General features: G+C 43.7%; 1 protein-coding gene across 1 annotated transcript in view; it reads right to left on the minus strand.

The window, feature by feature from the left end:
• LOC112239509 overlaps positions 1-14,250 on the minus strand; it is a 36,238-nt gene extending 21,988 nt beyond the window's left edge. The window contains exons 1-3 of the mRNA XM_042297830.1: positions 14,165-14,250; positions 13,635-13,698; positions 9,167-9,214 (exon numbers count right to left, since the gene is read on the minus strand). Coding sequence (XP_042153764.1) covers positions 9,167-9,214; positions 13,635-13,698; positions 14,165-14,250 — 198 coding nt within the window. The remainder of the gene's footprint in view (positions 1-9,166; positions 9,215-13,634; positions 13,699-14,164) is intronic.
• Positions 14,251-18,270: the final 4,020 nt, after the last annotated feature.

The raw sequence follows: 18,270 nt of genomic DNA on the forward strand, positions 1-18,270 counted from the left end.
TCCTCCAGTCATGTACACGGGAATAGAATCGCATTTCTTAAACAATTGTTTCAAGGGAGACGAGTGTCCAAGGACCATATGTGAGAGAGTATTATTGTCAGAAGCGGTAAATATATTGTTATGTTGTGTTTATATTAGTTTATGAAAGTCTGCTAGCTTAGAAACTAACAATATGAACCATTATCCAGCTAGCTGGTAGCCATGGTAATCCCTCTCATAGCAACGTTAGCTTCCCTATGTAACAGAAAGGGGTTTAGAAAGGGGTTTATATATAATAGAAAGGGGTCTGTATATAACAGAAAGGGGTCTATATATAACAGAAAATGGTTTATATATAACAGAAAGGGGTCTATATATAACAGAAAGGGGTCTATATAACAGAAAATGGTTTATATATAACAGAAAGGGGTCTATATATAACAGAAAGGGGTCTATATATAACAGAAAGGGGTCTACACATAACAGAAAGGGGTCTATATATAACAGAAAGGGGTCTATATATAACAGAAAGGGGTCTATATATAACAGAAAGGGGTCTATATATAACAGAAAGGGGTCTACACATAACAGAAAGGGGTCTGTATATAATAGAAAGGGGTCTATATATAACAGAAAGGGGTCTATATAACATGAAGGGGTCTATATATAACAGAAAGGGGTCTATATAACAGAAAGGGGTCTATATATAACAGAAAGGGGTCTATTTATAACAGAAAGGGGTCTATATATAACAGAAAGGGGTCTATATAACAGAAAGGGGTCTATATATAACAGAAAGGGGTCTATATATAACAGAAAGGGGTCTATATATAACAGAAAGGGGTCTACACATAACAGAAAGGGGTCTATATATAACAGAAAGGGGTCTATATATAACAGAAAGGGGTCTATATATAACAGAAAGGGGTCTACACATAACAGAAAGGGGTCTGTATATAATAGAAAGGGGTCTATATATAACAGAAAGGGGTCTATATAACATGAAGGGGTCTATATATAACAGAAAGGGGTCTATATAACAGAAAGGGGTCTATATATAACAGAAAGGGGTCTGTATATAACAGAAAGGGGTCTATATATAACAGAAAGGGGTCTGTGTATAACAGAAAGGGGTATATCTGTATATAACAGAAAGGGGTCTATACATAACAGAAAGGGGTCTGTATATAACAGAAAGGGGTCTATATATAACAGAAAGGGGTCTATATAACATAAAGGGGTCTATATATAACAGAAAGGGGTCTATATAACAGAAAGGGGTCTATATATAACAGAAAGGGGTCTATATATAACAGAAAGGGGTCTATATATAACAGAAAGGGGTCTATATAACAGAAAGGGGTTTAGAAAAGGGTTTATACATAACAGAAAGGGGTCTATATAACAGAAAGGGGTCTATATATAACAGAAAGGGGTCTATATAACAGAAAGGGGTCTATATATAACAGAAAGGGGTCTATATAACAGAAAGGGGTCTATATATAACAGAAAGGGGTCTATATATAACAGAAAGGGGTCTATATATAACAGAAAGGGGTCTACATATAACAGAAAGGGGTCTGTATAACAGAAAGGGTTCTATATAACAGAAAGGGGTCTATATAACAGAAAGGGGTCTATACATAGCAGAAAGGGGTCTATATATAACAGAAAGGGGTCTATATAACAGAAAGAGGTCTATACGTAACTGAGCAACATATTAAATCTGTTTTTGGTTTGGGTAAAGTAAAGAAACCCATAGTGGCGTGTTGGGTATGTCTATCTGGTTGGTGTATGCTACTAGATCATACAAGTGGTTAGGCATTTTCAACAGAACATTTTTTCCTTAAAAAACTAGGAGAAGTAGTTAATTTTTCAACTGCGACATACTATCATGTTAACGTGCAGGTAACGACAAGGCGTGCTGCTTTGTTTTGAGAAAGCTGCAGCTCCTAGTGTATCACATGGGGATGTGTGGAGACGTACTTCTCAGTCTGAAGTGGCGCCACTTGTCTGACTCGCTGACTGGTAAGACGCTTCAGGAGGGCGGTCACCTGCGCTAGCAAGGCTGAGGTCCTGAGTTCGCGGGGAGGAAGTGGTACTCGCTAAGCAAGCAGGGTGCTGTCCTTTACACAAGGTCTATATTTGCTGCACTTAACTAGAGTATAGGGGAGGGAAGGAACATGTAGAATATGGACTGGTGAAACTCACCATCAGGGGAGAGTACATGTAGAATATGGACTGGTGAAACTCACCATCAGGGGAGGGAGGGAACATGTAGAATATGGACTGGTGAAACTCACCATCAGGGGAGGGAGGGAACATGTAGAATATGGACTGGTGAAACTCACCATCAGGGGAGGGAGGGAACATGTAGAATATGGACTGGTGAAACTCACCATCAGGGGAGGGAGCGAACATGTAGAATATGGACTGGTGAAACTCACCATCAGGGGAGGGAGGGAACATGTAGAATATGGACTGGTGAAACTCACCATCAGGGGAGAGTACATGTAGAATATGGACTGGTGAAACTCACCATCAGGGGAGGGAGGGAACATGTAGAATATGGACTGGTGAAACTCACCATCAGGGGAGGGAACATGTAGAATATGGACTGGTGAAACTCACCATCAGGGGAGGGAACATGTAGAATATGGACTGGTGAAACTCACCATCAGGGGAGAGAACATGTAGAATATGGACTGGTGAAACTCACCATCAGGGGAGGGAGGGAACATGTAGAATATGGACTGGTGAAACTCACCATCAGGGGAGGGAACATGTAGAATATGGACTGGTGAAACTCACCATCAGGGGAGAGTACATGTAGAATATGGACTGGTGAAACTCACCATCAGGGGAGGGAACATGTAGAATATGGACTGGTGAAACTCACCATCAGGGGAGGGAGGGAACATGTAGAATATGGACTGGTGAAACTCACCATCAGGGGAGAGTACATGTAGAATATGGACTGGTGAAACTCACCATCAGGGGAGGGAGGGAACATGTAGAATATGGACTGGTGAAACTCACCATCAGGGGAGGGAACATGTAGAATATGGACTGGTGAAACTCACCATCAGGGGAGGGAGGGAACATGTAGAATATGGACTGGTGAAACTCACCATCAGGGGAGGGAACATGTAGAATATGGACTGGTGAAACTCACCATCAGGGGAGGGAGGGAACATGTAGAATATGGACTGGTGAAACTCACCATCAGGGGAGGGACTGGGAACATCAGGGAGGGAGGGAACATGCAGAATATGGACTGGTGAAACTCACCATCAGGGGAGGGAACATGTAGAATATGGACTGGTGAAACTCACCATCAGGGGGAGAGTACATGTAGAATATGGACTGGTGAAACTCACCATCAGTAGGGACTGGTGAAACTCACCATCAGGGGGGAACATGTAGAATATGGACTGGTGAAACTCACCATCAGGGAGGGAGGGAACATGTAGAATATGGACTGGTGAAACTCACCATCAGGGGAGAGAACATGTAGAATATGGACTGGTGAAACTGGACTGGACTGGTGAAACTCACCATCAGGGGGGAGGGAACATGTAGAATATGGACTGGTGAAACTCACCATCAGGGGAGGGAACATGTAGAATATGGACTGGTGAAACTCACCATCAGGGGGGAGGAACATGTAGAATATGGACTGGTGAAACTCACCATCAGGGGGGGAGGAACATGTAGAATATGGACTGGTGAAACTCACCATCAGGGGGGACTGGTGAAACTCACCATCAGGGGAGGGAACATGTAGAATATGGACTGGTGAAACTCACCATCAGGGGAGGGAGGGAGGGAACATCAGGGAGGGAGGGAACATGGTAGAATATGGACTGGTGAAACTCACCATCATGGGGGAGGGAGGGAACATGTAGAATATGGACTGGTGAAACTCACCATCAGGGGAGAGAACATGTAGAATATGGACTGGTGAAACTCACCATCATGGACTGGGAGGGAACATGTAGAATATGGACTGGTGAAACTCACCATCAGGGGAGGGAGGGAACATGTAGAATATGGACTGGTGAAACTCACCATCAGGGAGGGGGAACATGTAGAATATGGACTGGTGAAACTCACCATCAGGGGAGAACATGGATGGACGAACATGTAGAATATGGACTGGTGAAACTCACCATCAGGGAGGGAGGGAACATGTAGAATATGGACTGGTGAAACTCACCATCAGGGGAGAGAACATGTAGAATATGGACTGGTGAAACTCACCATCAGGGGAGGGAGGGAACATGTAGAATATGGACTGGTGAAACTCACCATCAGGGGAGGGAACATGTAGAATATGGACTGGTGAAACTCACCATCAGGGGGGAGGACCATCAGGGAGGGAGGGAAGTACATATGCAGAATATGGACTGGTGAAACTCACCATCAGGGGAATATGGACTGGTGAAACTCACCACATGTAGAATATGGACTGGTGAAACTCACCATCAGGGAGGGAACATGTAGAATATGGACTGGTGAAACTCACCATCAGGGGAGGGAGGGAACATGTAGAATATGGACTGGTGAAACTCACCATCAGGGGAGGGAGGGAACATGTAGAATATGGACTGGTGAAACTCACCATCAGGGGGGAACATGAGAATATGGACATGTAGAATATGGACTGGTGAAACTCACCATCAGGGGAGGAACATGTAGAATATGGACTGGTGAAACTCACCATCAGGGGGGAGAATATGGACTGGGAACATGTAGAATATGGACTGGTGAAACTCACCATCAGGGGAGGGAGGGAACATGTAGAATATGGACTGGTGAAACTCACCATCAGGGGAGGGAGAGTACATGTAGAATATGGACTGGTGAAACTCACCATCAGGGGAGGGAGGGAACATGTAGAATATGGACTGGTGAAACTCACCATCAGGGGAGGGAACATGTAGAATATGGACTGGTGAAACTCACCATCAGGGGAGGGAGGGAACATGTAGAATATGGACTGGTGAAACTCACCATCAGGGGGAGAGAACATGTAGAATATGGACTGGTGAAACTCACCATCAGGGGGGGAATATGGGGAACATGTAGAATATGGACTGGTGAAACTCACCATCAGGGGAGGGAGGGAACATGTAGAATATGGACTGGTGAAACTCACCATCAGGGGGGAACATGTAGAATATGGACTGGTGAAACTCACCATCAGGGGAGGGAGGGAACATGTAGAATATGGACTGGTGAAACTCACCATCAGGGGAGGGAGGGGAGAATATGGACTGGGAAACTCACCATCAGGGGAGGGAGGAACAGAATATGGACTGGTGAAACTCACCATCAGGGGGAGGGAACATGAATATGGAGTGAAACTCACCATACATGTAGAATATGGACTGGTGAAACTCACCATCAGGGGAGGGAGAATATGGACTGGGAACATGTAGAATATGGACTGGTGAAACTCACCATCAGGGGGGAGGAGGGAACATGTAGAATATGGACTGGTGAAACTCACCATCAGGGGAGGGAGGGAACATGTAGAATATGGACTGGTGAAACTCACCATCAGGGGGGAACATGTAGAATATGGACTGGTGAAACTCACCATCAGGGAGGGAGGGAACATGTAGAATATGGACTGGTGAAACTCACCATCAGGGGAGGGAGGGAACATGTAGAATATGGACTGGTGAAACTCACCATCATGTAGAATATGGACTGGGAAACTCACCATCAGGGAGGGAACATGTAGAATATGGACTGGTGAAACTCACCATCAGGGGGGGAGAGAACATGTAGAATATGGACTGGTGAAACTCACCATCAGGGGGGGAGAGAACATGTAGAATATGGACTGGTGAAACTCACCATCATGTAGAATATGGACTGGGGAGGGGAACATGTAGAATATGGACTGGTGAAACTCACCATCAGGGGGGAGAGAACATGTAGAATATGGACTGGTGAAACTCACCATCAGGGGAGGGAGAGAACATGTAGAATATGGACTGGTGAAACTCACCATCAGGGGAGGGAGGGAACATGTAGAATATGGACTGGTGAAACTCACCATCAGGGAGAGGGATGGAGAAACTCACATGTAGAATATGGACTGGTGAAACTCACCATCAGGGGAGGGAGGGAACATGTAGAATATGGACTGGTGAAACTCACCATCAGGGGAGGGAGGGAACATGTAGAATATGGACTGGTGAAACTCACCATCAGGGGAGGGAGGGAACATGTAGAATATGGACTGGTGAAACTCACCATCAGGGGAGGGAGGGAACATGTAGAATATGGACTGGTGAAACTCACCATCATGGGGAGGGAGGGAACATGTAGAATATGGACTGGTGAAACTCACCATCAGAATATGGGGAGGGAGAGGAACATGTAGAATATGGACTGGTGAAACTCACCATCAGGGGAGGGAGGGAACATGTAGAATATGGACTGGTGAAACTCACCATCAGGGGAGGGAGGGAACATGTAGAATATGGACTGGTGAAACTCACCATCAGGGGGGGGAACATGTAGAATATGGACTGGTGAAACTCACCATCAGGGGAGGGAACATGTAGAATATGGACTGGTGAAACTCACCATCATGTAGAATATGGACTGGGACTCACCATCAGGGAGGGAGGGAACATGTAGAATATGGACTGGTGAAACTCACCATCAGGGGAGGGAGAGTACATGTAGAATATGGACTGGTGAAACTCACCATCAGGGGAGGGAACATGTAGAATATGGACTGGTGAAACTCACCATCAGGGGGAGGGAACATGTAGAATATGGACTGGTGAAACTCACCATCAGGGAGGGGGAACATGTAGAATATGGACTGGTGAAACTCACCATCATGTAGGGACTGGGAGGGAACATGTAGAATATGGACTGGTGAAACTCACCATCAGGGGAGGGAGGAACATGTAGAATATGGACTGGTGAAACTCACCATCAGAATATGGACTGGTGAAACTCACCATCAGGGAGGGAACATGTAGAATATGGACTGGTGAAACTCACCATCAGGGGAGGGAACATGTAGAATATGGACTGGTGAAACTCACCATCAGGGGAGAGTACATGTAGAATATGGACTGGTGAAACTCACCATCAGGGGAGGGAACATGTAGAATATGGACTGGTGAAACTCACCATCAGGGGAGGGAGGGAACATGTAGAATATGGACTGGTGAAACTCACCATCAGGGGAGGGAGAGTACATGTAGAATATGGACTGGTGAAACTCACCATCAGGGGAGGGAGAGTACATGTAGAATATGGACTGGTGAAACTCACCATCAGGGGAGGGAACATGTAGAATATGGACTGGTGAAACTCACCATCAGGGGAGGGAGGGAACATGTAGAATATGGACTGGTGAAACTCACCATCAGGGGGGGAACATGGAGGAACATGTAGAATATGGACTGGTGAAACTCACCATCATGTAGAATATGGGGAGAACATGGATATGGACTGGTGAGGGTACATGTAGAATATGGACTGGTGAAACTCACCATCAGGGGAGGGAGAGTACATGTAGAATATGGACTGGTGAAACTCACCATCAGGGGAGGGAACATGTAGAATATGGACTGGTGAAACTCACCATCAGGGGGGAGAGTACATGTAGAATATGGACTGGTGAAACTCACCATCAGGGGAGGGAGGGAACATGTAGAATATGGACTGGTGAAACTCACCATCAGGGGAGAGTACATGTAGAATATGGACTGGTGAAACTCACCATCAGGGGAGGGAGGGAACATGTAGAATATGGACTGGTGAAACTCACCATCAGGGGAGGGAACATGTAGAATATGGACTGGTGAAACTCACCATCAGGGGAGGGAACATGCAGAATATGGACTGGTGAAACTCACCATCAGGGGAGGGAACATGTAGAATATGGACTGGTGAAACTCACCATCAGGGTAGGGAGAGTACATGTAGAATATGGACTGGTGAAACTCACCATCAGGGTAGGGAGAGTACATGTAGAATATGGACTGGTGAAACTCACCATCAGGGGAGGGAGGGAACATGTAGAATATGGACTGGTGAAACTCACCATCAGGGGAGGGAACATGTAGAATATGGACTGGTGAAACTCACCATCAGGGGAGGGAGGGAACATGTAGAATATGGACTGGTGAAACTCACCATCAGGGGAGGGAGGAACATGTAGAATATGGACTGGTGAAACTCACCATCAGGGAGGGAACATGTAGAATATGGACTGGTGAAACTCACCATCAGAATATGGGAGGGAGGGAACATGTAGAATATGGACTGGTGAAACTCACCATCAGGGGAGGGAACATGTAGAATATGGACTGGTGAAACTCACCATCAGGGGAGGGAGGGAACATGTAGAATATGGACTGGTGAAACTCACCATCAGGGGAGGGAACATGTAGAATATGGACTGGTGAAACTCACCATCAGGGGAGGGAACATGTAGAATATGGACTGGTGAAACTCACCATCAGGGGAGAGAACATGTAGAATATGGACTGGTGAAACTCACCATCAGGGGAGGGAGGGAACATGTAGAATATGGACTGGTGAAACTCACCATCAGGGGAGGGAACATGTAGAATATGGACTGGTGAAACTCACCATCAGGGGGGGAGAATATGGAGGGAACATGTAGAATATGGACTGGTGAAACTCACCATCAGGGGGGGAGGGAACATGTAGAATATGGACTGGTGAAACTCACCATCAGGGGAGGGAGGGAATCAGGGGAGGGAGGGAACCATGTAGAATATGGACTGGTGAAACTCACCATCAGGGGAGGGAACATGTAGAATATGGACTGGTGAAACTCACCATCAGGGGAGGGAACATGTAGAATATGGACTGGTGAAACTCACCATCATGGGGAGGGAGGGAACATGCAGAATATGGACTGGTGAAACTCACCATCAGGGGAGGGAGGGAACATGTAGAATATGGACTGGTGAAACTCACCATCAGGGGAGGGAGGGAACATGTAGAATATGGACTGGTGAAACTCACCATCAGGGTAGGGAGGGAACATGTAGAATATGGACTGGTGAAACTCACCATCAGGGGAGAGTACATGTAGAATATGGACTGGTGAAACTCACCATCAGGGGAGAGTACATGTAGAATATGGACTGGTGAAACTTCACCAGAAACTCACCATCTCTCTCTGTGGGGGTAGCTCATCCGTGACATCATACTGAGGGACCTGTAAAGTCAGGTCGTTATTGTAAAACAGAAACTGTTCTCAACGTTTAAATCTGATTAAATTAAAGGTAAAATAAATACTCATTTGATGCCCAAGTACCATTAATAGCAGTCATAATGAACGGTGTATAGAAAGGACAGATAGGAAAGACACCATCTCTCTATGTGAGGCTGAAACATCCAAACTCAGAATAACAACACATTTCATTAAAGTATACTGTTCCACCACAGTAGAACATCTAGACTAGAGGTCCACCACAGTAGAACATCTAGACTAGAGGTCCACCACAGACAACACAGTAGAACATCTAGACTAGAGGTCCACCACAGAGGAACATCTAGACTAGAGGTCCACCACAGACAACACAGTAGAACATCTAGACTAGAGGTCCACCACAGTAGAACATCTAGACTAGAGGTCCACCACAGAGGAACATCTAGACTAGAGGTCCACCACAGAAGAACATCTAGACTATAGGTCCACCACAGTAGAACATCTAGACTAGACGTCCACCACAGTAGAACATCTAGACTAGAGGTCCACCACAGAGGAACATCTAGACTAGAGGTCCACCACAATAGAACATCTAGACTAGAGGTCCACCACAATAGAACAGCTAGACTAGAGGTCCACCACAGAGAAACATATAGACTAGAGGTCCACCACAGCAGAACATCTAGACAGGTCCACCACAGACAACACAGTAGACATCTAGACTAGAGGTCCACCACAGACAACACAGTAGAATATCTAGACAAGAGGTCCACCACAGACAACACAGTAGAATATCTAGACAAGAGGTCCACCACAGAAGAACATCTAGACTAGAGGTCCACCACAGACAACACAGTAGACATCTAGACTAGAGGTCCACCACAGACAACACAGTAGAATATCTAGACAAGAGGTCCACCACAGTAGAACATCTAGTCTAGAGGTCCACCACAGTAGAACATATAGACTAGAGGTCCACCACAGTAGAACATCTAGTCTAGAGGTCCACCACAGTAGAACATCTAGACTAGAGGTCCACCACAGACAACACAGTAGAACATCTAGACTAGTGGTCCACCACAGTAGAACATCTAGACTAGAGGTCCACCACAGTAGAACATCTAGACTAGAGGTCCACCACAGTAGAACATCTATATTAGAGGTCCACCACAGACAACACAGAGGAACATCTAGACTAGAGGTCCACCACAGAGGAACATCTAGACTAGAGGTCCACCGCAGAGGAACATCTAGACTAGAGGTCCACCACAGTAGAACATCTAGACCTAAGGTCCACCACAGAGGAACATCTAGACTAGAGGTCCACCACAGTAGAACATCTATACTAGAGGTCCACCACAGACAACACAGTAGAATATCTAGACTAGAGGTCCACCACAGTAGAACATCTAGACTAGAGGTCCACCACAGTAGAATATCTAGACTAGAGGTCCACCACAGAAGAACATCTAGACTAGAGGTCCACCACAGCAGAACATCTAGACTAGAGGTCCACCACAGACAACACAGTAGACATCTAGACTAGAGGTCCACCACAGTAGAACATCTAGACTAGAGGTCCACCACAGAGGAACATCTAGACTAGAGGTCCACCACAGTAGAACACCTATACTGTAGGTCCACCACAGACAACACAGTAGAATATCTAGACTAGAGGTCCACCACAGTAGAACATCTAGACTAGAGGTCCACCACAGTAGAACATCTAGACTAGAGGTCCACCACAGACAACACAGTAGACATCTAGACTAGAGGTCCACCACAGACAACACAGTAGACAACTAGACTAGAGGTCCACCACAGACAACACAGTAGAATATCTAGGCTAGAGGTCCACCACAGAAGAACATCTAGACTAGAGGTAAACCACAGACAACGCAGTAGAACATCTAGACTAGAGGTCCACCACAGAAGAACATCTAGACTAGAGGTCTACCACAGACAACACAGTAGGACATCTAGACTAGAGGTCCACCACAATAGAACATCTAGACTAGAGATCAACCACAGAGGAACATCTAGACTAGAGGTCCACCACAGAAGAACATCTAGACTATAGGTCCACCACAGTAGAACATCTAGACTAGACGTCCACCACAGTAGAACATCTAGACTAGAGGTCCACCACAGAGGAACATCTAGACTAGAGGTCCACCACAATAGAACATCTAGACTAGAGGTCCACCACAATAGAACAGCTAGACTAGAGGTCCACCACAGAGAAACATATAGACTAGAGGTCCACCACAGCAGAACATCTAGACAGGTCCACCACAGACAACACAGTAGACATCTAGACTAGAGGTCCACCACAGACAACACAGTAGAATATCTAGACAAGAGGTCCACCACAGACAACACAGTAGAATATCTAGACAAGAGGTCCACCACAGAAGAACATCTAGACTAGAGGTCCACCACAGACAACACAGTAGACATCTAGACTAGAGGTCCACCACAGACAACACAGTAGAATATCTAGACAAGAGGTCCACCACAGTAGAACATCTAGTCTAGAGGTCCACCACAGTAGAACATATAGACTAGAGGTCCACCACAGTAGAACATCTAGTCTAGAGGTCCACCACAGTAGAACATCTAGACTAGAGGTCCACCACAGACAACACAGTAGAACATCTAGACTAGTGGTCCACCACAGTAGAACATCTAGACTAGAGGTCCACCACAGTAGAACATCTAGACTAGAGGTCCACCACAGTAGAACATCTATATTAGAGGTCCACCACAGACAACACAGAGGAACATCTAGACTAGTGGTCCACCACAGTAGAACATCTAGACTAGAGGTCCACCACAGTAGAACATCTAGACTAGAGGTCCACCACAGTAGAACATCTAGACTAGAGGTCCACCACAGACAACACAGTAGAACATCTAGACTAGTGGTCCACCACAGTAGAACATCTAGACTAGAGGTCCACCACAGTAGAACATCTAGACTAGAGGTCCACCACAGAGGAACATCTAGACTAGAGGTCCACCGCAGAGGAACATCTAGACTAGAGGTCCACCACAGTAGAACATCTAGACCTAAGGTCCACCACAGAGGAACATCTAGACTAGAGGTCCACCACAGTAGAACATCTATACTAGAGGTCCACCACAGACAACACAGTAGAATATCTAGACTAGAGGTCCACCACAGTAGAACATCTAGACTAGAGGTCCACCACAGTAGAATATCTAGACTAGAGGTCCACCACAGAAGAACATCTAGACTAGAGGTCCACCACAGCAGAACATCTAGACTAGAGGTCCACCACAGACAACACAGTAGACATCTAGACTAGAGGTCCACCACAGTAGAACATCTAGACTAGAGGTCCACCACAGAGGAACATCTAGACTAGAGGTCCACCACAGTAGAACACCTATACTAGAGGTCCACCACAGACAACACAGTAGAATATCTAGACTAGAGGTCCACCACAGTAGAACATCTAGACTAGAGGTCCACCACAGTAGAACATCTAGACTAGAGGTCCACCACAGACAACACAGTAGACATCTAGACTAGAGGTCCACCACAGACAACACAGTAGACATCTAGACTAGAGAACCACCACAGACAACACAGTAGACATCTAGACTAGAGGTCCACCACTGTAGAACATCCAGACTAGAGGTCCACCACAGTAGACATCTAGACTAGAGGTCCACCACAGACAACACAGTAGAACATCTAGACTAGAGGTCCACCACAGAAGAACATCTAGACTAGAGGTCCACCACAGTAGAACATCTAGACTAGAGGTCCACCACAGTAGAACATCTAGACTAGAGGTCCACCACAGTAGAACATCTAGACTAGAGGTCCACCACAGACAACACAGTAGACATCTAGACTAGAGGTCCACCACAGACAACACAGTAGACATCTAGACTAGAGAACCACCACAGACAACACAGTAGACATCTAGACTAGAGGTCCACCACAGTAGAACATCTAGACTAGAGGTCCACCACAGTAGACATCTAGACTAGAGGTCCACCACAGACAACACAGTAGAACATCTAGACTAGAGGTCCACCACAGAAGAACATCTAGACTAGAGGTCCACCACAGTAGAACATCTAGACTAGAGGTCCACCACAGTAGAACATATAGACTAGAGGTCCACCACAGAGAAACATATAGACTAGAGGTCCACCACAGCAGAACATCTAGAGTAGAGGTCCTTCGCCACCCAAAAACCTTTGATTATTAACTTTTGAGTTGAGCCAATTCTCCATTTTATTATAACATACGTGATGACATTGCCGCATTCATGATTACATTATCTAGGTAAGGTATCCCTGTAGAAGTTACTGGTTCTTTAGGTTATCACATATTCAGTCCATTACACCACTCTCTTCAACAGTAAAGTTTTCCTGCAGTACTTACTGAACTAGTCAAAGCTGTTCCCAGCAGACAGACCGTTAGAATGAGCACACCCATCATCCTTCTCCTGCAGGGAGGGGCGTGTCCACAGGGAAGAGTTGGAGAATGGTTAATGTTTCTTATTGTCTACGCTGAACTAAAATAGAAACACAACACGTAAAGTCCCATGTTTCATGAGCTGTTGGTTAAAGAGATCTGTCCTGAATGACCAAGCATCTCTCTTACCTTTCTCCTGGTCTGTTGGTTAAAGAGATCTGTCCTGAATGACCAAGCATCTCTCTTACCTTTCTCCTGGTCTGTTTGTTAAAGACAATATCTGTCCTGAATGACCAAGCATCTCTCTTACCTGTCCCCTGGTCTGTTTGTTAAAGACAATATCTGTCCTGAATGACCAAGCATCTCTCTTACCTGTCCCCTGGTCTGTTTGTTAAAGACAATATCTGTCCTGAATGACCAAGCATCTCTCTTACCTCTCCCCTGGTCTGTTGGTTAAAGACACGTATCTGTCCTGAATTACCAAGCATCTCTCTTACCTGTCCCCTGGTCTGTTTGTTAAAGAGATCTGTCCACAAGTCTGAGATGATATCCCAGCAAGATAATTCATCAGGGTTGAGGACATTACTAGTGAGTGTGAGTCGTACATGCCAATCCTGACTTATTTATCACAGAGGAGGTGTTATCTGGGCTCTGTGGGGCATCCCTCTCTCTCTCACCACAATTCTGCCCTCTGTTACTGTCTTCCTGTTATCTTGTCAGCATAACAGGATGTTGCTTTGGTTAGGCGTTGAGGAATGTGTTTTTTCATGGTGATGTTATTGTCATAAAGGGATTGATGATGAAGTGTCCCAGGGAGAGGTGTTGTTTAGAGTGTTGACAGTAGACCAGTGAGAGTAATCTAGTTTAATAGGAAACTAGACAGAAAGTCAGGAACACAGATTTTAATTGATGTGATATTTTTCATCATGTAAACAAACACTGAACACAAACTGTAATTAACATGTTTCACAACTTGAAAATTACAATCTTCAGTTAGATTTATAGTTTCTTACTCAGAACAGTAAGTCTTTGACTTGAAGAACACAACAGAAGACACATTACAACTGGGCTATGAACTATTATTGTTGTTATTATTATTGTTGTTGTTATTAGTATTAGTATTATTATTATTATTATTGGTATTATTATTGGTATTATTATTATTGGTATTATTGTTATTGGTATTATTGTTATTGGTATTATTATTATTATTATTATTGTTGTTATTATTATTATTGTTGTTGTTATTAGTATTATTATTATTATTATTGTTATTATTGGTATTATAATTGTTGTTATTATTGTTATTGGTATTATTATTATTATTATTATTATTATTATCATTGGTATTATTATTATTATTGGTATTATTATTGGTATTATTATTATTATTGGTATTATTATTGGTATTATTATTATTATTATTATTGGTATTATTATTATTGGTATTATTATTATTGGTATCATTATTATTGGTATTATTATTATTGGTATTATTATTATTATTATTATTATTGTTATTATTATTATTATTGGTAGTATTTGTATTATTATTGGTATTATTATTATTGGTATTATTATTATTATTATTGTTATTATTGTTATTGTTGTTATTGGTAGTATTTGTATTATTATTATTGGTATTATTATTATTGTTATTATTATTATTGTTATAATTGTTATTGGTATTATTATTATTGGTATTATTATTATTGTTATTGTTATTATTATTATTGGTATTATTATTATTGTTATTATTGTTGTTGTTATTATGATGGGTATTGTTATTGTTATTATTATTGTTATTATTGTTATTATTAGTATTATTATCAAATCAAATCAAATCAAATTTTATTTGTCACATACATATGGTTAGCAGATGTTAATGCGAGTGTAGCGAAATGCTTGTGCTTCTAGTTCCGACAATGCAGTAATAACCAACGAGTAATCTAGCCTAACAATTCCACAACAACTACCTTATACACACAAGTGTAAAGGGATAAATAATATGTACATAAAGATATATGAATGAGTGATGGTACAGAGCAGCATAGGCAAGATACAGTAGATGGTATCGAGTACAGTATATACATATGAGATGAGTAATGTAGGGTATATAAACATAAAGTGGCATAGTTTAAAGTATAATTGTTATTAGTATTGTTATCATTGTTATTATTATGAATAATATTGTTATTACAGTTTTTCCAACTGCTTACCCACAAAATCTTTTCATGTCACACGATTTTTGAAACCTCTCACTCAAAGTGCAAAACTACACACCAAATATCCAAAACCATAAGCTATTTCTCAGCCTTTGACTCAGTTGTCAATTGCACAAAACACTTTTTTCAAAACACTACACACAATTCTCTACCTAAAACACAAAAATCTAACAGGAAGTGACTTGCTTTCCTTTTCCAAACACAACCAATCAAAATGCTACACTTATTCACCAGGTCACACACACACTCCTCACATGTGCAAACACTAATAGCTTAACTGATCACTAACCAATCACTGCTTTACTGTAGTATAGGCCTATAAATAGGTCAAAGGTCAGATTACCTGTTTTGAACAATGGATGCCAACAATGGACAGAGAGCAAGAGGAGTAGGAGGGAGAGGAAGAGGAAGAAGAGGACGAGGGCAAAGAAGAGAAGGAAGGAGAGCCATCTCTGATGAGATTAGGGCAACAATGGTTGATCATGTGATCAACCACGGTTTGACCATGAGAGAGGCTGGACTGAGAGTCCAGCCCAACTTAAGTCGATTTACAGTGGCGTCCATAATTCGAACCTTCAGAAATGAGAACAGGTATGCAATTATCTAATGACTATTTTAGCATTACAGTAATGTACTGTAAAATACGTATGACTGCATAGTATTACATAAACATTTGTAACTCTAAGCCATCCATTTACTGCACTGCATTGAGTGAATGAGGTTGGTTATCAGGCTGTACTACATGTTTTGTACATTGTTTTCAGTTCCTATGCTGAACACATACTGTGTTTGAATTCTGTACAGAGTGGAAAGGCAAAGACATCATGGAGGACGAGGACACTTGTTTACAGATGTACAAGAGACTGCAATTATAAATATGGTTTTGGCCAACAATGCAATTAGGATTCGAGAGATAAGAGAGCATATCTTGAATAACGACACCATATTTAACAACATCAATGCTGTAAGCCTGTCGACCACACAACACATCCTCCAACGGCACCGAGTGACGATGGAACAACTTTACTGTCGACCACACAACACATCCTCCAACGGCACCGAGTGACGATGGAACAACTTTACTGTCGACCACACAACACATCCTCCAACGGCACCGAGTGACGATGAAACAACTTTACTGTCGACCACACAACACATCCTCCAACGGCACCGAGTGACGATGAAACAACTTTACTGTCGACCACACAACACATCCTCCAACGGCACCGAGTGACGATGAAACAACTTTACTGTCGACCATACAACACATCCTCCAACGGCACCGAGTGACGATGAAACAACTTTACTGTCGACCACACAACACATCCTCCAACGGCCCCGAGTGACGATGAAACAACTTTACTGTCGACCACACAACACATCCTCCAACGGCACCGAGTGACGATGGAACAACTTTACTGTCGACCACACAACGCATCCTCCAACGGCACCGAGTGACGATGAAACAACTTTACAAGGTGCCATTTGAGAGAAACTCTGACAGAGTCAAGAATATGCGACATGACTTTGTAGAGGTATGTTTACAACACTACTTCCAGTACTTCAGACCATATTTACTCATCTGTATATCCTTTTGTCTGTTACAGAGAGTTTTGGAGCTGGATGCCCATGTAATTCACCATGAATTTATTTATGTGGATGAGGTTGGCTTCAACCTCACCAAAACCAGGCGCCGCGGAAGAAATGTAATAGGACAGAGGGCAATTACCAATGTCCCTGGACAGCGTGGGGGTAATATAACTATGTGTGCTGCCATCACTCAAAACGGGGTCCTCCATCACAATGCCACACTGGGTCCGTACAACACCGGCCATATGCTGCCATCACTCAAAACGGGGTCCTCCATCACAACGCCACACTGGGTCCGTACAACACCGGCCATATGCTCACTATTCTGGAGGCAATTTACACAATGCTTGTCCCTGATCCAGATCAGGAGCCTGATAGATTTGTGGTTTTATGGGACAATGTTAGTTTTCACCGGGCTGTTCTGGTCCAAAACTGGTTTGCCACCCATCCACAATGTGTAGTTGTGTACCTACCCCCATATTCAACTTTTCTAAATCCCATAGAGGAATTCTTCTCAGCCTGGCGCTGGAAAGTGTATGATCGCCAACCCTATGCCCGCATGCCGCTTCTCCAGGCAATGGAGGACGCATGTGGGGACATAGAGGGTGCCTCTGTCCAAGGTATCTTGTGATGTGGACGAAGTATTGTGGCCAGACCCAGGCCGGAGAAGAGATGAAGCGTAGCTTAGCACTGGTGACTGCCCCCCCCTGCCAATCCCTGTACTGCCCCCTTGGGACACCACACACACAATTGTGTTCTTTACTGTATTCTAAAGAATATACTTTTGG

This window comes from Oncorhynchus tshawytscha, linkage group LG15 (assembly GCF_018296145.1).
Source record: "Oncorhynchus tshawytscha isolate Ot180627B linkage group LG15, Otsh_v2.0, whole genome shotgun sequence".
In the NCBI taxonomy this organism is placed as follows: Eukaryota; Metazoa; Chordata; class Actinopteri; order Salmoniformes; family Salmonidae; genus Oncorhynchus; species Oncorhynchus tshawytscha.